The sequence below is a fragment of the Rhinolophus sinicus genome, linkage group LG14, assembly GCF_036562045.2.
Source record: "Rhinolophus sinicus isolate RSC01 linkage group LG14, ASM3656204v1, whole genome shotgun sequence".
In the NCBI taxonomy this organism is placed as follows: Eukaryota; Metazoa; Chordata; class Mammalia; order Chiroptera; family Rhinolophidae; genus Rhinolophus; species Rhinolophus sinicus.
The window spans coordinates 53,550,483-53,571,699 of record NC_133763.1 but is presented as its reverse complement, the minus strand read 5'-3'; the positions used below and the strand labels follow the sequence as shown (position 1 = coordinate 53,571,699).

At 55.5% G+C, this 21,217-nt stretch overlaps 1 protein-coding gene and 1 long non-coding RNA gene across 2 annotated transcripts; one reads left to right on the top strand and one right to left on the bottom strand.

The window, feature by feature from the left end:
- Window positions 1–781: 781 nt before the first annotated feature.
- EFNA1 (ephrin A1) lies at window positions 782–6,597 on the bottom strand. The gene is made up of 5 exons (XM_019711825.2): window positions 6,463–6,597; window positions 2,911–3,206; window positions 1,939–2,004; window positions 1,735–1,785; window positions 782–1,612 (listed from the first exon to the last, which is right to left on the bottom strand). The coding sequence occupies exons 1-5, from the start codon at window positions 6,552–6,554 to the stop codon at window positions 1,500–1,502; spliced, it is 618 nt and encodes a 205-aa protein (XP_019567384.2). The 5' UTR covers window positions 6,555–6,597; the 3' UTR covers window positions 782–1,499.
- Window positions 2,629–7,196, top strand: LOC141568480 (uncharacterized). The gene is made up of 2 exons (XR_012491634.1): window positions 2,629–2,843; window positions 6,373–7,196. It is a non-coding gene; the product is annotated as an uncharacterized LOC141568480 (long non-coding RNA).
- The last annotated feature ends 14,021 nt before the right edge of the window (window positions 7,197–21,217 follow it).

Genomic DNA, 21,217 nt, shown 5'->3' with positions numbered 1-21,217 from the left:
CGGCTCGTCGGGTTCGCAGCCGTGACGTTGCCCTCCGGGTCTCGGTCCGTCGCCTTCCTAGGGCTCCCCACTGTTTACCCCTTGGATCACCTAGGTCCCGGCCTCAACTCTTCCCCGCAGCCCCCGAGGCTACGTGCTGGACCTCAACACAAAAGCGTGCTGGATCGAACCAGACCTCAGCGCGCTTCCCATCCAGAGCTGGAGACCAGAACCTCAGGGGCCCAGGGTTTGGGAGGCTTTTCTGTTTGCTGAAGCCTCTTCTTCCCAGCGTCTCCCTAAATAACAAGGATTGCCAGGAATGACCAATTGTCAGGTGCCCCCCCCCTTCAGCCACAGCACTTCGTTTGCCCCCACCTCCCGCCCCAGTCCAACCGGACTTGCTGCCGGGAACTGCTTACTCCCAGCTTCCCACAAGTCTCGTTGGTGGGGCTGCGGGGCGCGCCTCATGCCGCAGCTGCGTTCCCAGGGCCGCCCTGACTCACCCCGCCGCCTGAGTACCTGCATGGCATGCCAAAGCCCAGGGCCCAGCGTTGGGAGGGTGGGAATGAGGCAGAGGGTGGACAGGAAGAACCTCCCGAGTGGGGTGCAGTCTAGAACCCGAGAGACCGCGTGGGGGGGCACTCCTGTCCCGGACAACCCTGAGGAGGAAACACCCCACCCGCTGGGGCTGCTGAGGGTATGCTTTCCAGAGGGAGGGAACAAAATTCAAACCCAGTTGCGACTAGTGTCACATAGCAGGGACTCGCGGGTCATTCATAAGTGAGGACGGGTGGGAAAGCACTTACAAAAACACAAACATTGCTTTATTTGAGACGAAGAACATTGTATAAAAAAATTCCAGTTGTAGAAATGACACACCACAAATTTATATACAGATCCTGTACACGCGGGCCCTGCCCTGACAGCTACACTCTAGGCACAGGTTGGCACAGCCCCCCTGCTGGCACAGCTCTGGGAGTGCTGTCCCCCGGATGGTGGATGGTGCAGTGGCTGGCTGCAAGCCTCTCCACAGATGCAAGAGGCGGGTGGGCCCAAGCATCCCGCCTCTCCTGTGGCTCCCAGGCAGGAAACTGTCTTGCTTTTCCTTCAGTCGGGTCATCCCAGCATCCTGGGTCTCTGGGAGGGGCATCTTTGCCGAGCTCGATGTCCACCCACATGACCCTGGACCCCTTCCAGCTCAGGTCCCACAACGCCCTTTTTAAGAGTCCATGTCTCACAGCTTGTTTCTTTGGCTTAAGGGCAGGAATGGCGGGGGAAGGACTGTCCCCACTTCTCTGCCCATCCCTTTGAGGTGGAGGCCAGGAATGGCACTACCGACCCCCTTTGGGTTGAAACCCTTAATACTGACCAGCTTTAAGGCTGCTGGGTGGCAGCTTGTACATGTGGTGGGAGTGGTTCCCAGGACTGGGGCTTCGGGAGGGACCCCAAGACAGGTGAGGGTGCCTGCACCTGCCTCCTCAGCCCAGTTCCAATCCTTAGGCCTGGTGTGGCACACACCTTCACTGGGTTTGCAGCAGCAGGAATGGCAAGAGCAGCACGGCCCAGGCAAGTGGGAAGAGGCGGGGGGCAGCACTGTGGCCGATGCTGTGTAGAACCTGCGCCTCCGGGTCGTCTGCAAGGGGAGGGCAAGGGTGCCTAGGTGAGCAGCCCCACTGCTGGCGTGCCCGCAGCCCAACAGGGCTTCCAGTACCCAACCGCCTCAAGCAGACCCCCTTCTGTGCCCCAGCTACCTACCCGCTGGGAGCCTCTTCTCCTGCGGATTGGCATGGGCCTGAGGACTGTGAGCTAAAAGAGAGGGGTGGCCACACATCAGTCACTGTACCAGGGAGGCAGGGGGTGGGAGTGCTGGGCAGTGGGACTCCCCCTGCATCCCAGGATATCAGGCCAGGCCCAGCAAAGGGCTGGAGGAAGGAGGCCCACAGGGACCCTGACACTCACTGATTTTGCCATTGACGGTCACCTTCAACCTCAAGCACAGGTCTTCTTGGTGGTGGATGGGTTTGGCTGCAAGATAAACCCACAGGGTGTTAAGGAACCTTTGTTGGAAGAAAATAGAAGCACAAATGCCTGGGTCCCTGCTCATTTTAATCCCTCTTCCGGTAAGCTTTGGTGCTTACCTTCCTTAGGTTCTGCCCACTTCCTGCCCCATGTTCAGCCCAACCTCCCTTCTTTGGAATAACCCTTGGCTTTGGAGACGATGGTGAAAAGAACATAGCCACTGTCCTCTCCCCACAGTCTGTCTGTCACTGCTCCCAGCCTGTACAGTACGCTCCCCTTACCTGGCCACGCTCTACTCCCCCTGCCTAGGCCTCATGCACAGGGTGAGGCCTGGATCCATTCTACGCAGAGCTGATCTTACCACTCTTAAAACCCGCCAGTGGCGCTCCACTGTCCTCACGATAAAGTCACACACTGTAGCACTTCTCCGCCCCTGTGACCTGCCCTGTCCAGCTCTCCAAGCTCCATCTCCCCACTTCCAAGCGTCTCTCCTATTCTAGGCAGGCTGACCAGACAGCGTTTCCTGAAGGTGTCATGTTCCCTTTGCACACGGCCCCTAGTTCACGGCCAACTCCTCTGCTTGTCCTAAGCTCTGGGAAGCCGGGGAGCCTGCCCCCAGCCTGGCAGGTGCTCATGTCATACTCTTCTAATGGTCTGTTAACCTGTGTCTCTTCCCAGGTTCCTTGAGGACAGGGACCCTGGAGTGTTTTATTTAGCTCTGCGCCTGCAGAGCCAAGGCGAATGCCCAGGACACAGAAGCTCACTGCACATGTGTCGCATGAACGCAGGAAAACAGAATCCAGGACGGGAAGGGGTCGTCTGCAGCTTGACTCCCCACCGAACAGGTACCAAGCATGTGCACCCGCTCCCGCAGCCGCCATGCCACGTCGCGTCCCGTCCCCGGGCACTCACAGATGTAGTAGTAGCTATGTCCCTCTTTGAACTCCTTGCCCAGGGTAAAGGGCGTGAAGCGCTGGAACTTCTCAGACAGCTTCTCGGGGCCGTGCCTGGCACTGGGCTGGTTGCACTGCCAGCGGACCTGGTCCTTGGATTGGGGTTGGCACTGCTGGTACTGTTCTCGCTCCACCAGGTACAGTGTGTACTGCTCCATGGCAGTCTCTGCCACAGTGTCATCCTCGTAATGGGGACAGATGATGTCCAGGTAGTCATTGAGCCGGACATGTACTGTGTAGGCTTCATTCCGGAACCTGTGCGTGCGCAGAGGGAGGGGAGACAAGCGGTCCCTCAGAAGCCAGACCAGAGCTGAACCTCCATGTTTACTGACCCCTCACAGGTCACAGTGCCCCCCCCCACAGATGTTTCAGCAATCTCAACTCCCAATCTTGACTGACCTCGCTCTCTCAAATATCTTTCCACCATCTCCAAACACCCCCACCATTGTCTCCCATAATCCTCTAGCTAGCATCCACTTAGGATCTTTCAGGTAACAAAGCACTTCCCATAATCCCCTTGATATGTATTTACCCAGGGATGGGCTTCTAAATATTTCCTTAGCTCACTCCTCATTGTCTTCTACCCGTAAATATTCCCCGAAATGGAAATGTACCTACCAGTTGCTCCTTTGCATGCGATTAGACCTTAGTCTGAGACCCCAGTGGCCCATTCCACTGCCAGGGTCCAAGTCACCCTTTGTCTTTACCAGGCTAGCACGCAGCCCCCACACAGCTGTGTCTTCCCTTCTCTTACTCCTCTCATTTTATCCCGACCCACGGAGTACACGTCCCATTTCTCAGCCTCAGTTCCCCCCCAGGCCCACGAGTAATGCCCAAATCCTTTAACTTAAATCACTTTCATCAGTTCATTCATTCTCAAGTGTCGCCTTCTAGCTACTCAAATTTATGCTCAGGTCTCCTTGTGCACTTCTCTCAAAGCACCCCAAAACATTCCTGTCCCTTTATCTCCAGAAGCCACACACTCACCTCCCAAGAGGTGAGCTCCAGAATGCAGAGTTCTCAGATCTGAAACTGCCTCTCCCCCCCTCTTCCTAAGGTGGAGCCAGCTCCCCTCCCCCAGCCCATTGCCCCCAGGCTCCGCAGGCTCCAGCCAGACTGCCCACCGGCCCCTCCCCCCAGCTCCAGACACCTGGCTCCAGTCTGGGTGGGGTCCTAGGAGGGGGAAAAGTGCCTCCCCACCTCCCTCTCCAAGCTGGTCAGCTTCTCTAAATTCCCCCAAGCACTGCCAGCTAGACACTCAGCAGAGCTGGCTGCCAACTTGCTGCAAACCAAAGCCCTGGGTATGGGTGGTGGGGGGAGGGGCAGGAATTAGGCCAAGAGGCCTGAGGTGGGCACCCACTGCCCAGTCAGCACGAGCCCTGAGAGGCCTGGCTTTGCAACTGAATGCCAGTGCTCAGGCTAGCTTCCCAGGGCCCCTCCCCCACCCTAGGGAAAGAGTCAAAGAGAGAGAGAGGGAGGAAGGGAGGGAGGCAGGGAGGCAGGGAGAGAGAGAGCAGGAGAGGAGCAGAGAGAGGCTTTTAAAATTCCTCTCCGGAGAGATAAACATAGAAGCCATTTCAGAACAGGTATTTCAGCTCTGGGCCTGGCGTCTTTCCCTCCTTCCCGTGACGGGCACTGACTCATTCCTCACCCACCTCTGCCACCCGCCCCAGCATTCATGAGAACCTGGAGAAATGTACCTTGTCATATGTGGACAGTCCCTAGGCCCCAAGGATGGCACTGTGCCCACTTGCCCCGGGCACTGTCCTCCAGGCAGAGCGAGCTGGCGGGTCTGAATGGGCGGGGTACCTGCCCCTCCAACACCAAGGAGACCAGTGCCCAGCTCACACTGGCACCGTCCTTCTTCCCACGCTGCCTGGAGATAGATCCCAGGGCAGATGCCCACTGCCCTGAGTCACCCATGCCAGCCTCACACCCGCCCAGCTCAGTGCCACCTCATCTTTGCCCCCAAGCTGGGCCCTGCTTGGCTGCCCGTGGACTCCATTCTGGGCAGGCTTCTCTTTAGTCCTGCTTGTGGTAGGAGCGTGTGTGTGGCCTGCAGGACAGGGCAGAGGCTGTGCTTGGTGGGGACACCCGTCACCCCCCTCCTGGGGTACAATCTGCTCCACTTAGCCCCCTTTTGACTCTTGCTCTCCATCTGGGAAAGGGGGGCAGCGGCGTCAGGGAAGGGGGGCAAGGAAGAGGCTCCTTCCTGAAAGAGAGGAAACCTGGGAGCTTGGGAACGGAAAAGGCCAGGGCCCCCCCTCCCTACTCAAGGCTTCCTGTCCCCTCCTCCTCCTTCAGCCAACACCTGGCATGGGCATAAACAGGGACTTTGCTCTCTCCCACTAGGACAAGATGGGGTCAAGAAAGCAAAGAGCAGGCAGCAAGGAGTGGAGTGTGGGAGGGCTGACTGGGCTGTCCCTGTGGCCGACGGGCAAGAGGGCATTGCCCTCTGGGGTTGGCAGCTGGCTGTTCCCTCCCCACCCAACACGCCACAGATATACACCCCCCCCCCCCGCACCAGGCAATGCTGCCACATGGTTAGAGGAAGCTGGCATAGTATATTCTCAAGGGGGGGTGGGGGGCAGGCGTGCTAGGGCTGGGGTGGCCGGGCTGAGAGTTCTTCCTGACCCCAAGCTCCTGCCTCCTCTCCCAGCTCCGCCCTACCCGCCTCCCCTTTTCGCGCAAATACTGTTCCCATAACTTCAGAAAACTCAAGGGCAAGAACAAAGGGTCCCACGGAGCTTCTTCCTTCCAGTACCATTTGCTTCCCAGCCCTAAAGCTGCCCAGGAGAAATTAACTCCTTCCTGCCCAGAGCCCTTTGTAACCCCGTAACCCCTTCCATTCCTTCTGGACCTTTTCCCGTGACCCCCGCCCCCATCGCTTCAGTTTTGCTACTTGAACTGTAAGCAGGTGACTCCCTCAGCCTACCTACACAGCATGTGCCTCACTCACGTCACCGCAAAAGATCCCTGGGAGGTGGGGGCTTTCCACAGTCACCTAAATACAGAATGCACACTTGATGCCTGCAGCCCAGGTCCCTGCCGAGGGGTCCTCGTACGATGACAGTGAGCATTCTGCTTACTTCTGATGTCGTATCAGGTACCTGTCAGTGTGGGCAGATGCCCGAGTGACAGACAAGCAGAGGCACGGAGGCTTTCGTGGGGGAAGGGCCTAGAACAAGAACCCTGGCAGCCGGGGTTGGGGGGTTCCATGCTGGAGGCAGGAACTGTTCAACACGGGTCCCTCACTTCGGAGAAATAGGGGTGCCAGAGGGAAGGAAAGAGGGGCACAGACAGTGCCTGTGCCAGCAGACCCGAGCAGGTTCCTGCCCTGAGGTGCCTACTCCTAGCTGTGGGGGACAAGCGAAGGCAAGGACAACTACGGAATCCCTCCCGCCTCTTGTCACCTCCCCAGGACTCCGGTCAGGGGCTGGCCGGACAGTAACCCTGCGGGGCGGCAGCGCCAACCGGGCGCCAGGCTGTCGGATGGCGACTCGGGACTTACTTGGGGTTTGAACTGTTCCAGAAAACGGTGTGGCGGTCGGCAGCGGCCAGACTGCAGCAGAGACCCAAGAGAGGGGCCCAGAGGAACTCCATAGCGCGGGGCCTAGCCAGGCCGAGCGAGGACGCGGGGCTCCTCGGGGTCTGGGCTCACGCCGGCTTTCTCGGCGGCGCACTCCGCGCGGCGCTCAGATCTGGCCCCTGTGCTTCGCGACTCCGCCTTTTGGGCCCGCGCCGCCCGACACCCCGCCCCGCCCCCGCCCCGCCCAGCCAGAGGCTGCCCAGGGGCTTGGGGGTTGGGGAGGTGGAGGAGGGGAGCGTAGGGTTGGGGAGCAGAGCGCGCGCCTCTGCCGGAACAGATCGTCTCCGTGCGGCGCGTTCGCTCGCCTTGGGGGCCTGTGTGGTTTGGTGGGTCCGGGTCCCCGGGCGCAGGAGGGAACCAACTTCACCGGCAGCTCTACGAACACGCGGGGGAGGGACCTGGCTTTGCAGCTCCGCGTGCGCATCTCGCGGGATGCAAGGTTAAGTCCCGCACCTTTCCCGAGCCTTGCGCCCCAGGCTCGGGTGCTGCGTTCCCACACTTGGCTTCCCCGCCCCCCCTTCCCGGACTCTGCGCTCGGCTGCCCCTCCCCACACACGCTGCTGTTTGTTTTTGTTGGATTTGTCAATGTTGTCTTTGTTCGCGAGCTTGTGTCATCGACTAGATGCCTGGAATAAAGCGCGACCCTGTGTGATCAAGTGTGTAACGTGTGCGGCCGGGGCTAAGGGCGCCTCTGTGCCTGTGAGAGAGAGCCACTTGGGATCCTGGGCGAAGGGGTTCGGTCCTGTTTCTAGAGCGTCAAAGGGCACTAACAGCGTGTGTGTGTGTTGTGTGTGTGTGTGTGCCCTCACACGTGTGTACCGTGCGAACGTGCTTTGACTATGGACTGAGAATCTGAGCATGAAGGATGACAAACGGTAACCACACATGTGCATATGTGCGTGTGGCATGTGCAGATGTGTGATGGCGTGCAAGTGTGAAAGCATCTGTAAGTACTATTACAGCGCGTGTGGGATGGGAAAGCGTGTGAAACTTTGACGTGTGTATGCTAATGTTTGTGTGAAGAGGAGGGGAACCGGGCACAGGCGAGCAGGGTACCTGTGGTGGGGGCGGGCGTATTTGCACGGCGTCCCGGGGCAGGGCGGCTGGATCTCCCAGTCTTCAGGCGCTAGCTCGGCCCCCTCCCCCTGGCCCTGCCCTGTAAACAAACCCTCTGGAATTCGCTCGGGGTGGAGGGCCCTCCCCCGCCGGGGTCTACTGCCGTCTGGAGCTGGGCTAGCGGGTGTGTGTCTGCCTCTCAGCTCGCGGGGTGGAGTGGGTGGGCAAGTGTTTGATTGGGCTCGTGTATGTCTGGCGCGGGAGAGTGGAGTGCTGTGTGCCTGTGTGTCAGGTGGCCTGTGTGTGTATGATCGTGTGGCTGTCTGTACGCGCGCCCTCGGTTGGTGTTGGAGTGTGTGCACACCCCTGGCCAATTCCCCACACGGCTGCGCAGCGCGGGAAGCCGCACACCCCGGGCGCCCAGCGGCTGCTGGCCCAGCTTCCCCGGTTCCCAGGCCGTTTCATCTTTCTCTTTTACTGCCAGGCCTGGCGACAGCCCCTGTAATTATGCGGGCCAGGACGCCAAGGCTAGTCCAGCGCTGACCGGCTGGGGAGGAGCCTGGGGCGGGAGAGGGCCGGGCCAGGTCCCCAACCCCGGGGCGCAAGCTGCTCGAGGCCAGACTCTCCGCACTGAAGGTGCGCTGATGGTAAATGTTTACCCAGCGCCAACTAGGTGCCCAGCCCGCCACCGGCCAGCGAACCTGAGGCCAGGTCCCCGCCTGGCTTTGCGCACCGCCCCCACCCTCTGGCGCGCACCTGCCCCAGGCTACGTGCGGAGCCCAGCGTTTACCCGAAGGGCAGCCTGCCCCTCCCGTTGGGGCCGAAGTCTACAAGTCTACCCGCGACCTGTTGCAGGGTGGAGCTTCACACGCATTTTCCACACCTGGGAAGGCATCTGGGTGTCGGCCTCCCACGTGTGTCCCAGGCGAGATGACCTCATCCCTGCTCCTGTGTGGCACAGATTCGAAGGTCCATGAGGGCAGGGATGGTTTTGGTTCACGGCTGTATTGCCAGAGCCTGGCACAGCGCTTAGCACCAGAAGCTGGTCAGTAAATATTTGTTGAGTGGGTTACATAATTGTTTAGTGAAGGTACTTCTGCTGGACTTACTGCTCTGAAAAGAAACAGGAGGAGGGTTCGAGAGGGGAGGGGTGATGGTAACTTAAAGAGAGGCGTCCCAGAGATGGTGTGGGGCACATTTCCTTGTTTCTCTGGCGGCTGGGTCGGCTGCGGAGGACCGTATGGGGTCCCTAGGCTGCACCGCTCGGGCCTGGCAGGTTCAGGCACGTTTGGCCCAGTCTGGCGGAGCCACGTCCGTTCCCGCCCTGCCTGCGTCTAGGACTGGGGCCAGCCGGGTAGAGAAGAAGTGGGGGGAAATTTGGGCACGAATGGGACGCGGAGCCTTCCTTCCCTGGCTTGGCGCTGTCCCCAACATTCTCACGTAAGGCTTGGATCTCGTCACTCTTCTATGCATATATTTGAGCGTTTGGTGGTCATTCGTCAGACCTAATGGGGAACCCCTAGGCGCCGGGTGTTGTAATGGGCACCGAGGGTAAGGGAAGAGTGCGTTTAAGATAAAATTCCTGCCCTTGGGGAGCCCCCAGAACAGTAGAGGAAATAGACAAGCCAGCCTTGTTTTGCCCTGAAGTGCCGTAGCATTGGCTGCAGACCCACCACCTGCCCTCGCGCTGCCCTGACTCTCCGAGAGCCACTGCGACACCTGCTGGCCTGAGGGGACAGGTGCAAGCAGTGTGCGATCCAGACAGACAACCGAAGGGACGTGTGCCCGGTGACAACCTGATGACCAACTCAGCTCGCAGCCTGTCCCCTCCCCCACCCCAACCCTCAGCCTGCCCAGGCGGGCCTCGTCTGGGTTCTGGCACTGGGCTACCTCTCACCACAAAGCTATGCGCCTGCGTAGGCTCAGCACCGCCACCCCCCGACAAACATCTGTGCGACTGGCGGGAGCTGTCAGGTGTCTGTCTGTCTGTCTGCCTACCTGTCTGGGAAATTCCCCTTGTGAGTCCTTTCTGGGAATTCCTAAGAGACAGGATTAGACCTCTGAGTGCCTAGGGGGAGACCCGGCCTTGGGAGGGAGGGACATGCCGTCCACGTTTGGGCGCCCCTCTCTCCTGGAGGCACCACTTCCAGGCCCAGCTGCTTGATTGCTACTCCTTTACTGAGCTCCCTGTGGTTTGGGGAGCCGAAGGCCCGAGCCACAGCGCCCTGGGGGGCATCTCTAGACAGTGGGGTGGGGGTGGGGACCCTGAGCCCCGAGCAGCCTCTGCTCCACTTCCTGGATGTCATTTTGAAAAAGAAAGTGTATGTTTCCCACTTCATTCATGTGTGAAGTTGAAAAACAGAGAACAAAGGGGGGGGAGCCACCCACCACTATTAATTAACATCCTCCCCGCTCCCTGCCAGGCTTTTGCTTGTGAGATTTTGTTTATTTGCTTTCACACAGGGTGACAAGCACCACTCATTTCTAGTTACCCTTTAACTTGATGACAGAGGACATTTTCCATGTTGTAAACTCTGTGGACAATATTTTTAACGGCAGCATAACCCTCCATGGAGTGTTTCAGAGTTTACCGATGTAATGAGGCAGCATAGAGATAAACAAACACATTCACACACATACGCAAGCTCTCCTCGGTTGCTGAGCACTTGCGTTGACTGGTCTTAGAACTTAGAAACAAGCCTGAGGTCGACTTTCATTCAACAAGTATTTATGGAGCATAAATACTGGGCTCTGGATTGGGGCTGGGGCCTTAGTGGAGGACAGTCAGTGAGTTTATGTTTTAAATGAAGTCTGGGTACCTGCTTTCCTAGATTTTGGAGACTTTCCCAGATGTGGGGAAATGATGTTGCCACACTGAAGCCAGATTCTTTTGACCACTAGTCCAGTTCTCTTCCTGGGGGCCAAGGTCACCAGAACCTAATGGATTTGCCCCCCTCATCCAACTTTGGGGAGGGGAGACAGACTCCAGGGGACAAAGTGGAATTCTCTCCCCGGGGTCCACTGCAGGGGAGAGGAGGGTGGGCAGGATGGGGCCAGGCAGGAGGTGGGAGGAGCCTGCTCAGGAGGGTAAGACTGGTATGTGCACAGGAGACCCCAGCAGCTGCCTCTTCCACCAACAACTGACGAATCGCTCATGTCATACACTGTACGGGGAGGTGCGGGGGACTCTGAAATCCATCCTTGCCCTAGAGGAATCTAGTCTACGGGCAATTATATCATTAGAACAGAAGATAAGAATTACTATAGAGGGATAAGTGTAACAGGCTGTGAGCTCACAGAGGAAGAAATGTTTACCTGCTGTGAGGAGGGCTTCACAGAGGAGGGGACATTTGAAATGGGTTTTGGAGCATAAGTAGGCATTCACTCCAGGATGAGGGAACGAAGAACAGAGGTTTGGGGTGAGAGTTTGTGCAGTGGATACTCTGGTTTAGCTGAAATTACAGAATGGGCCTGGGGAGGGGCAGGAGATAAGAGCAGAAGGTGCTTTGGGGGCCATGTTGCCAAGGATTTGGAACCTTATTCTGTAGCCCGTAGAGACTTACATCAGAAACATGATCAGATTTGTATTCTAGAAAAATCCCTGTGGGTAATGGGCTGTGGGTAGCTCAGAGGCAGGGGGCTGGTTAAGACCTGAGTTGCAGGGGTCCCAGTGTGAGTGAGAAGGCTCAGGAGTGGCAGAGGCAGGACAGCAGAGGACACATTAAACAGTTGGACGAGACCTGAGCCGTGGGCATGAGGCAGGGAGGAGGGGAGAGGTCTTGGTGGGCAGAAGTGCCACTTACAGATGGGAAGTGGAGGGAGGGGAACAACAGACCTGGGAAGGAGAAACGAAGAGCATAGTTTTGTTTCTTGTATCAAATTGGAATGATTTTGGCTGCAAGGAACAGAATACCTGGCGACTACCGCGTTTCCCTGAAAATAAGACCCAGCCGGACCATCAGCTCTAATGCGTCTTTTAGAGCAAAAATTCATATAAGACCCGTTCTTATTTTCTTATAAGACCGGGTATAAATATATAATATAATAATAATATAATATAATAATATAATATAATATAATGCAATATAATACCAGTCCCATATGAATTTTTGCTCCAGAAGACGCATTAGAGCTGATGGTCCAGCTGGGTCTTATTTTGGGGGAAGCACGGTAGCAGTTCACACAAGTTCTCTTTTTCCCCATGAGAAAGCACTCTGCAAGTGGGACAGCCACAGTTCAGCAGTGCTGACGAAGCCCCAGTGCCTGTCTGTCTCTGCTCTGCTGTCCCCATGACCCTGGTGACAGCGGTCACAGGAAGAAGGGGTGGGAGCTCTAGGTCCTCTCACAAGGCTCTTTTTATCTGGTAAGAAAATCTTTTCCAGCAGCTTCCCAGCCAACTTGCCCTCAGGGGACAGAACTGGCTCAGTGTCCATGGCTATACCCACTTCTGTGAAGGAGGAGGGACTGGTCCTGCCAGGGCTGGGGCTCACCTCCCCAGTGGGGTCTGATCTGCTTTGCCCCCCCCCCTCCAAAAAGCTGGAGGCTGTGAGCCTGGGAGCAGGGCTGAGCAGCGGACAGTACCTGCCATACATGGTGCATTTGAGGGGCCTGGGAGCAGTTGGGAGATGGGGGTCTGGAGCTCAGCAGTGTGGGAGATCAGAGCTCTTGTCCCTTTGGGATGCCATGGTGAGCCTCGGGGCTCACAGGGGGCTTCCTCCAGACTGCGTGCCCTAGGCTGGGAAGAGGAATGGTGGGTGTGGGACGTGGAGTCCTTTCCCTGTGATTGTGACTGGGGAGGAATCCCTCCTTCCCAGGTCCTAGCTTCCAGGGTGGAAGACCCTGGTGAGGGTTAGGGTGAGCGGGGTGGGGGGGCATTCCTCTCAGGGCAGCCGATTCGCCTCCTCTGCCGCTGGCCAGACGCTGTCACCGTAACGGACTCTAAGAGCAGGAGTTCAGGTGGTGTTATTTCCAAAGCATCACTTTTCTACACCTTGTTTTCTTCCGATTACAGAAGAAATACATGACCAGTGCAGAAAACTTGGAGAAGCACACACGAAGAGAAAAAAGTCACCCCCAGAAGTGAGATCTCAGGAGCAGGCCACCTTTCCCAGGGCTCTGTAATTTTTTTCTGGCAAATACGTTGGAGAGGTTACAGTTTAATGGTCGTGTTATGGCCGGCTCGGAACCCTGTACAGTTGTGTAACATTTTACGATCTCCCAGGGTTCTCAGCTGTGTATTTTATCACGTACTATTTCATCTTTATAGACTCTGACACATTATGCCCTGCCTAACTCGGTGAGGAAACTGAGCTCAGAAAGCTGATGGTGTTCAGAACTCAGACACTATCCTCTATCCTCGGTGGGGCTGGGGACCACACGGGGTCCTTCCTCCCACACCTTGCCACCCAGCTGGCCTGGGTACAGAGGAAAGGCTTGGCACAAGGTGCTGAATTTGCTGTGGGTAAATGGAGGGGGGGTGTCTAGAGAAGGAACTGGAAGGGGCAGGAAGGGGGAGCTCCTTCTGGCACTGGAACCCATGGGTAGGGGAAGGAGTAGAGGGCACAGGGAGGTGGGCGCAGGAAGGGACCTGAGGGACTCATGGGCCAGGCTCCTGAGATTCAGTCCCCCAGGGCCTGGCCCCGCCCTGGCTGGTTGGGCAGGCAGGAGGCATCAGATAATGGGGCACTTTCCACTTCACCAAACATTCACTGAGGTCAGTTGTTTGTGTATTAGGCACCCCAGGGGGTGAGTGACAACAGGGAGAGTGAAAAGAGGTCTGGGTTTGAGCCCAGCTGCGGAGACTTGAGAAAATCATGTAACCTTTCTGAGCCTCCCCCCACCACCCCCTTTTTTTCATCTGTAAGACAATGACTTTCTTCCTGGAATTGTAGGGACCCAGTGAAATGACAGCTGTGAGGACCTGGGGCGCAAGCTCTCAGTGAGCAAGTCCGGCCCTCCTGGGCTGACTGGGGGTAACTACTGGGGGTAAGCAGGGGGAGCCTCCAGGGTACAGGGAAGGCAGGGGCACAGATACTATCCTACCAGGTCGGACTTGACAGATGCCCCAGGGACACGACAGCCAAGAGCTCGGAGGTCCTGTGGGGCAGGAGATGAGTGGGAGAGACACGTCTGAGGGTTCCCCAGGTAGGGATGGCATTCCAGCGAGGGCATTCCGTGCCCAGGGGGTGGTGTGGCCACACTCCCCTACCTGCAGGGCTAAGGGAAGGTGATGGGGAGAAAGCCTGCCCCTTGGACAGGAGTAGGAATGTGGGGAGGCTGACACAGCCTGGGCTTGGGCCTGGGGAGGGGCTGGGAGCGCCCAGGGAGCAGGGCGGGAGGGCAGAAGTGCACAGACGCAGTAGCTGGACCGCACAGCAGAATGCGGTGAGCACCTTAGTGGGGGCATGCTGTGCTGGGGGAGCAGGAAACCAAGCTCCTCTCGGGGCAGAGCCCCCATGTGGGGGAGGGCATCCTGGAGGAGGCTCACAGGGAGACTGCGGCCATCCCAGCTGCGCTGGAGAAGGGCTTGGGCCCACGCAGCCTGGCCTCGGACACCAGCCAAGGGGCTGTAGGTCGTCAGGGAACAGGCTGAGGGCCGGCAGAGAGAGGGGGAAGGTCTGGAGACTCAGGAGTGGATGATGGGTGCGGTGCACTCAGGATAACAGCACCAGCTCACCTGTACGGGACACAGTCTCCATTCCGGCTCATCTGAAGAACTGCATACGTTAACGCACTTTATCTTCACAGTCATGAGCGAGAGGTAGTATTATCCTCGTTTTACAGATGTGCAAGCTGAGAGCACAGAGAAGTCAATAACTTCCTGAGGTCACACAGCTCGTAAGTGGTCAAGCAGAGTCTGAAACCAGGCAGTCTGGGTTGAGAGTCCTGATTTAACCAGCACCAGACAATCCAGCTGTTCTGGCAGCTGTTCCTAGGGAGGAGTGAGTGCTAGTCTGGGCTGCAGGTCACTGGGGACACAGAGATGCAAGTTATGGAAACAGTCTTTACAGGATGTAGCAGCTGTTTGGATGGGGTGGTGAGATGGGGTCATCCGCCTAGCATCAGTAGCCCAGGTGGGAGGCCAGGCTGTGAAAACCTACAGATAAACTACTGGCTCTACAGGCCTTTTCGGCTGGAGCTCAGCCAATCAGATGCTTCCACCGGCCTAGGGGTTGGGGGGTGGGGGTGGCTCCAAATGCAAAGGAAGGGACTCAGAGTTGTGGGGACTTTAGAATTCATTTCCCAGTGGACTTCTGTGGTCCTGGCTGTGGTTCTGGCTGCTCCGTGGACCTTGCTCCCTGCCTGCCTTTCCATCCATTATGTGACTTACTGGACTTCCTCCCACTAAATCCTTTTTCTGCTTTAAGTGACCTTGAGTCCGTCTCTGTCATTGGCAAGACCGAACCTGGGCTGGTAAAGAAGGTGCCTAGATCTAAAGCCTAGGAGACTGGAAGGATCTAGAAATGAAAGCCAATGTGAGAGGCAATGAGCATTTATTTGAGAACCAAAAGAATTCGGGAAGCACTGATTCTGGCAGGAACCCGAATGGTGTTCCGATTAGGAGGTGATGGCAGGGGTGTTTATGAGAAAGGGAAGGAGAACAATTCCATCAATAGAAGTGTTGACGTAAGAAACGTCCAAACCTGTAGAGAATTTTTACAAGAGTTGTAGATGAAAAAAAAGGCCACATACTAAACCTGACAAGCTCAGGGGAGGTCTGCATGGCGGGCCTTAAAAACTCAGAGACCGAGAGTAACCATACAGGATGGTCTGAACATAAAAATTCCTAACTAAAAGCAGGTATTCCCGTCCTAGGCCTGTAGCTTTCCTGACAGAGGTCAATCTTTACTACGATAACATACCTTTGAAAGGACAGTAATCTCCTTTTCCAGACCCCTCAGGGCACAACCTCCCACCAGAGCACAGACCACAGAGCCCCTCGTTGTTATCTTGTCCCCCACACACCATCTCTACGTGCTGTAAATACTAAACACTAACTATCCTGCACCCACAATGTGAAAGAACTATGTGTCTCTCCCTTTTACTTTTTATCCAATCCCAGGGGTCCCCCCTTTGCTTTCTCCCGCCTCCCTAGTTACCACCCATGGATTTCATGTATCCCCCTTAGTCTCCTCCTTTGATTCTAATGTATGAAATAAGCTGCAAAACTGCCATTCTCAGGAGCGTTTTCTCAATCCGTTGAGATTTTGCTTCCAAGCGATTGTCATCAGTGGGGCTCAGATAAAGTCATAAAAATTTTCTATAGGTTTGGACGTTTCTTACGTCGACAGAATTTATTTGAGCCCAAACTGACAACATATACTGGGGAAGCAAGATCTGAAACGATCCATCATTTTGCAGTTTGTTTTATGCATTTGAGCTCAAGGAGAGAAAGTAAGGGAGATTCTGTGGGAGAAAGCAAGGCAGAGATTGGATTACGGGACAGTTAACAAGATTATGTGCTCTCTTGATGGTTATGGTTTATTTCAAAGGGATGTGAACCTAGATGCAGCAAAAACAATGGCTGCTTAAGGCAAAGATAAGCCTTTTACTAAAGAAGCTGTCGGCCTGGGGGCGAGGAGGACCCACCATGACCAGCCCAGTTAGGAATTTATATCAGATCACGCTGGGAGATTACTTTCTCTAGATAAGCTAACATGGCCATGCTAATTCTAAAGAACACTTTCAATCTTCAGTCCCGTAATCATAATATCTGCCTTCTTGTTATCTTTGCAAACAGTTGTTTGTGATACAATGCTTACTGCTTTAGGCGGAGTCCAAAGGTTATTTTGCCCAATTTTAACATTCCAAAGGGTTGAGGAGTGAGACGTACAAGGCAGTTCCTCTGGGATGGCAGCCCCAGGTCCTTTTTTAAAGTGGCTCCATTTCTATTATTTTTCACAATCAGTTGCATTGGTGTTTTGGGGGAGGATGGGGCCTCTATTTTAGCAGGTTAAGTTTAAAGTGCTTGGGAATGCCTGGAGAGCAGGGTTGAGAGGAAGTTGCATATCAGAGGCTGGGGTTGGGGACAGTGCTTTGAGTTAGAGGTGGGGAGACAGCAAAGAACTGGATCTGAGGCCCTGGAAGTGAGCTCCGAGAGTGGAGGGCTGGCTTGTAAACACAGCGCCTGCACGGAGCCAGGCAGGAATCCTTCACAAAAGAGAGGACCAGGTATATTTGTCAGAGAGGCAAACACTGGCTTCCGGCTGGCATCCCATCGCCTTTGCCATCCCAGAAGGAGAGCACCTCCTCGGCGGTAGCCAGGGTCTGAGGGCTGCGTCCACACGCCATTCCCCATGGCCTGGGGCTGCTGTGCTGGGAATGGAATGGCCGGGCTCAGGACCTGGAAGTGCTTGAGGATGAGGGGTCCCTGAACAAAAGCGGGCTCCTGTCCCCACACGGAGGACAGGGTGCTGGGCAAGCAAACAAGCAGAGGTCAACTGGGAGAGGCACCTGGTAGCTTGGGAAGGTTTCAGAATGGAGGGAAGGACTCTTTTTGATTGGTGAAATCTGGGCCCAGTTATAGGTAAAGAGAGACCCATTGGAGAGAGGCTGGAGCTGCCTGGGGACACTGAGAATAGGTCCCAGAACAAACATGTGGGCAGAGGGTAGGGGTCCATCTTGGCAAAGGGAAGCGACTTCTCAGTGGGGCAGGTAGGGAGGTGGCGGGAGGGCGGCGGGGTGTTGGAAGGATGTCAGGACAGCCTTCTCCCTGTCACCTGCTTCTCAGGCCCCGGCTGAGAGCCTGGGAGGATTCAAGTTCCAACTCTGTCACTTCCTAGGTTGTGAGCTGGGCCTGTGTCCGCGTTTCTGAACCGAGGTTGGTGATAATAATAGCGCCCGCCCAAAGGACGGTGGTGAGGATGAAATAAGGCACTGTATGCAAAGTTCTTAGAAAGCCGGTGTAGGAGAAGACCTTGGGACTGGCTGTTATGATGGTAATTACGATTTTTAGTGCAGAAGGCTCCCAGTGTCAGCAATGAATTCCAATACGAAGGGCTCCTGCGCCTACCTGCTGACACAGCACCTCCAGCCCTCCATCAAGGACCCCCTCAAATATTGCTGATGGTCCCCGTAGGGCATTTCCGTGGGCCCACAGGGCATGTCCTTGCTGAGTGCTGTGGCATTTTTCTGCAGGTGGGGGTGTGGCGGCAGGAACCGCCCTCCCCAGCCCTGTCACCTCTGCACGGGTTCCTAGGAAGGGCAGCGCGCGGTCCACACATACGGTTTGGTTGTGTCAGCTCTTCAGCTTTCACGGGCAGCTGCTTCTGTCTGCAAGGCCCGACCGGCCGTTGGGGCTGGACTGAGTGTGGGTTTGCGCGGCTCCCACTTGTCCTGTGCTGCAGTGGGATTTCTAGGCCTCTGAGGATGAGGACTTTGCCACGAGCCCCTGGGAGCTTCCTCAGGTCCCTGCAGCAAGGACAGTCCTGGGAGTGACCCTTCCTGGCTGCTCGGTGATTTCAGCCCCAGTACAACTAAGCCGTCAGGCCCTTGGGGAATGTCCTGCCACAACCTCCCCCGCCCCCAGCAGCCCAGCCAAGTCCCCTGAGGGAAGCCTGGGCAGAGCAAGTGGCCAGCCCTGCCCCAGTGAGGGCAGCCAAGGGTGCCGGTGGTGTGGTGTGGTGTGGGGGCTGGGGGCACATCTGCCACATCCCCAGCACCTGCCGAGCTGCGCTCCTGGGAAGGCAGGGTGGAGGCGGTCCTCTCTCTACCTCTGGGCCATACTGTCACCAAAGGGCTAGAGTCAGGCCCTGAGGCCCCTTATTAAGGCCGGTTATCTAGCTTCCGCCTTTCTACCAGGCCCAGGACACACCCAAGATCTCTCAGCCTCATCCCCATCTGCCCCGGGCTCCTGTTAGTACAACTCTCTCCTCTTCCTCCTTGTAAACATCCGAGGGTCTCTTGCAGATAAAGACCCTGCACCGGGCGCCCCATCCCCGCCACGGAGAGAGGGCCTTTCCTTGGCGCACAGCCGCCCTGGTTCTGGGAACTGTCGGATTCGTGGCCAGGACACTTTTCCTTGAGCTGTTTCCTCCTGGGCCCACCTGGAACCTGAGAAATGGTCTTGTCCTGGGCTGCTTGTGAGGCTGGTGCTCTGGGGAGAACCGAACAGCCCCCCACTGGCTACTGGGAGAGTGCCTATGAAATAAACATGACCGAAACAGCCAGTGACCACGGAAGACACAGATGAAATGAAAAAAAAAATAAAATAAAAATAAACAAAAGCCCCCAAACCCACCCTGGGCCTCCCCTAGAAAAGCCAAGAGTCCCGAGCCGGGTGGGGTGTGGAGCAGGCCTGTTTGGGGCGATATTTATACAAGGGGCTTGGTTCCTCCCCCGGGCAAGTAAAGCAAGTTGTAAAATTTGAAGGCGCATTTTAAAATTGTTTAAAATCCTGCAAATGTGTTTCCTGTCTGGCGCTGTGGATGGGGAGCTGGTGATATGTGTGCCTGTGTGGCCTGGAGCGTGGTTAACGAGGGAGTTAGAGGTGGTGATGCCAGAAGCCGGCAAGATTCAGGGGCAAGAGAAGGAGGCTGTTGTTAGGCTGTGTGTTCCAGGCTTGGAATGTGCGTAAAAGGCTGCGGGACCTGGGAGGGGCTTTCGTCTGGGATATTAGCATCTTTTAAAAAAAACCACTACACTTATAAATCATTGGTTACAGGCCTGTAGGGGCAATAAGGCAGGTATGGGATTTTTCCTTCTGAAGGAAGGAGGTGCGATCATATTTGAGGACGTTGAATCATTAGAATATCGCAGTGTACATTTTGATAAATGAGATGGCCTTGAGGCGTCCTCCCACACATCTTGGCCTCCTGCCTTTGCTTAAGCTGTTCCCTCTGCCCGGGGGGCCTTCAGCAGCTGTCACAATGCTAGTCAGCCATCCTGGCGGGCTCAGTACCACCTCCCCACAGGGCGAATGAATCACTCCCTCTTCTGGGCCCCCATGACATTTTCTCTCGTTCAGTGTTTACTCTGTTCCTTCCCTTCCTTTGCTGAGTATGTGTCCGCTCCCCGTCACGCGTCCGGCGAGGACCAGTACTGACTCTTGGCTGTCATGTGTTGTTCCCTGCAGCTCTTGCCCAGGCTGGGCTCTCGGTCAGTATTTGTTGAATTAAACTGTTTTTATTTTTATTTTTATTTTTTTTAAGAGGATTACTTTGCAGACAATAAAGACGCTGCATTGGCACAGACCTAATTTGGTAAAAGCCATCACACACTCGGATATTTTTTGATTTCATAGTTTTTGAACTTTGCCTCAGAGGGTAGATATCATTGCACTGAATTTAGAATTGATGAAATTCAAAATGTAATGTGAAGAGAACGTGGTTTTATTTGCTTGTAGTTCCAATATACACATGATAAACATAATGTCTGTCTTGTTAGGAAATCCTTTGTTTGGGGATAGCATTTGTGGGGGACAAGATGACCTGGGGTCGGTTTGTCTTTATTACGAAATTGCCTGGCACTTGATTGATGGAGGATGGTGACACCCTGGTCACTGGTGGTTTCCGGGATGGATATCGTGGAACTCAAAACAGCGTGGAAGGAAAACTTGATTCGTATGAATAATTCAAAGACGTCCAAAATGCAGCCTGTAGAATGGAAATGGGAAAGGGGGTGGCAATCTGTGAGTCTAGCTATGTGTTCAGCTCTCAGAGAGAAATCACACACACACACACACACACACACACACACACACATACAATCACGGGTCCTTGGGAGGAAATAGTGAGGCTGTGTTGGCACGGAGCCTGCGTTTGGCTCTCACATGAAGGGGGGTTCTCACGCTGCCCCAGACAGGACGGGGTGCTGGGAACAAGCAGCAGGTGCTTAGAAGCGAGGCAGACCAGCCTGCGCTTAGACCAAGGCGTAGTGCTCTTGAGTCTGAGGCCCTCATCTGGGAGGTGTACAGAGTAACAGACATCACACAGGGTGTGGCTCTCTTGTAAATCGCCCAGCACAGCACCTGGCAGAGGGAGACACACAAGCACGTCAGTTCTCCCACTTGCCTGGGAGGTTCCCCATCTTCTGCTCCCAGATTGGGTGTTTGTGTTTTTTCTTTTATGCTTGAAGTTCAATTTTTCTTTTTTTAAAATTTTATTGGGTAACAGTATGTTTTTTCCAGGGTCCATTAGCTCCAAGTCAAGTCGTTGTCCTTAAATCTAGTCGTGGAGGGCGCAGCTCACTGGCCCATATGGGAATCGAACCGGCAACCGTGTTGTTAAGAGCTGGCGCTCTAACCAGCAGAGCTAACCTGCCGCCCCCAGCTTACCTGATTTCACAAATAAAAATAGGGCATGCCCAGTTGAATTGAATTTCACATAAGCAATGAAGGCTTTCTTAGCATGAGTACGTCCTGTGCAATATTTGGGACATACACAGGAAAAGTCTTTATTGTTTATCTGAAAGTCAAATTCAACTGGGAGTTCTGACCACTCTATGTCAAGTTCTACTTCCTTCACGAAGCCTCCCTGTCAGCTTAGGGACAGCTCCACCCTCTGCACTCCGATAGCCCCCCGTGACTTGGACACTTTGCAGACATCTAGGAAATCTAGGAAACAGCACCACTGTTACTGGTCATTGATAATACGGATGACCATTGTATGAGTGTCGGGCACGC

Bases quoted from the DNA above. Each gene is read 5' to 3' on its own strand.
- EFNA1 (XM_019711825.2), bottom strand. From the start codon at position 6,554: ATGGAGTTCCTCTGGGCCCCTCTCTTGGGTCTCTGCTGCAGTCTGGCC. The intron at 3,207-6,462 runs GTAAGTCCCGAG...GCGCACGCACAG, and splicing joins TGGAACAGTTCAAACCCCAA to GTTCCGGAATGAAGCCTACA. The intron at 1,786-1,938 runs GTGAGTGTCAGG...CCTCTCTTTTAG, and splicing joins GACCGTCAATGGCAAAATCA to CTCACAGTCCTCAGGCCCAT.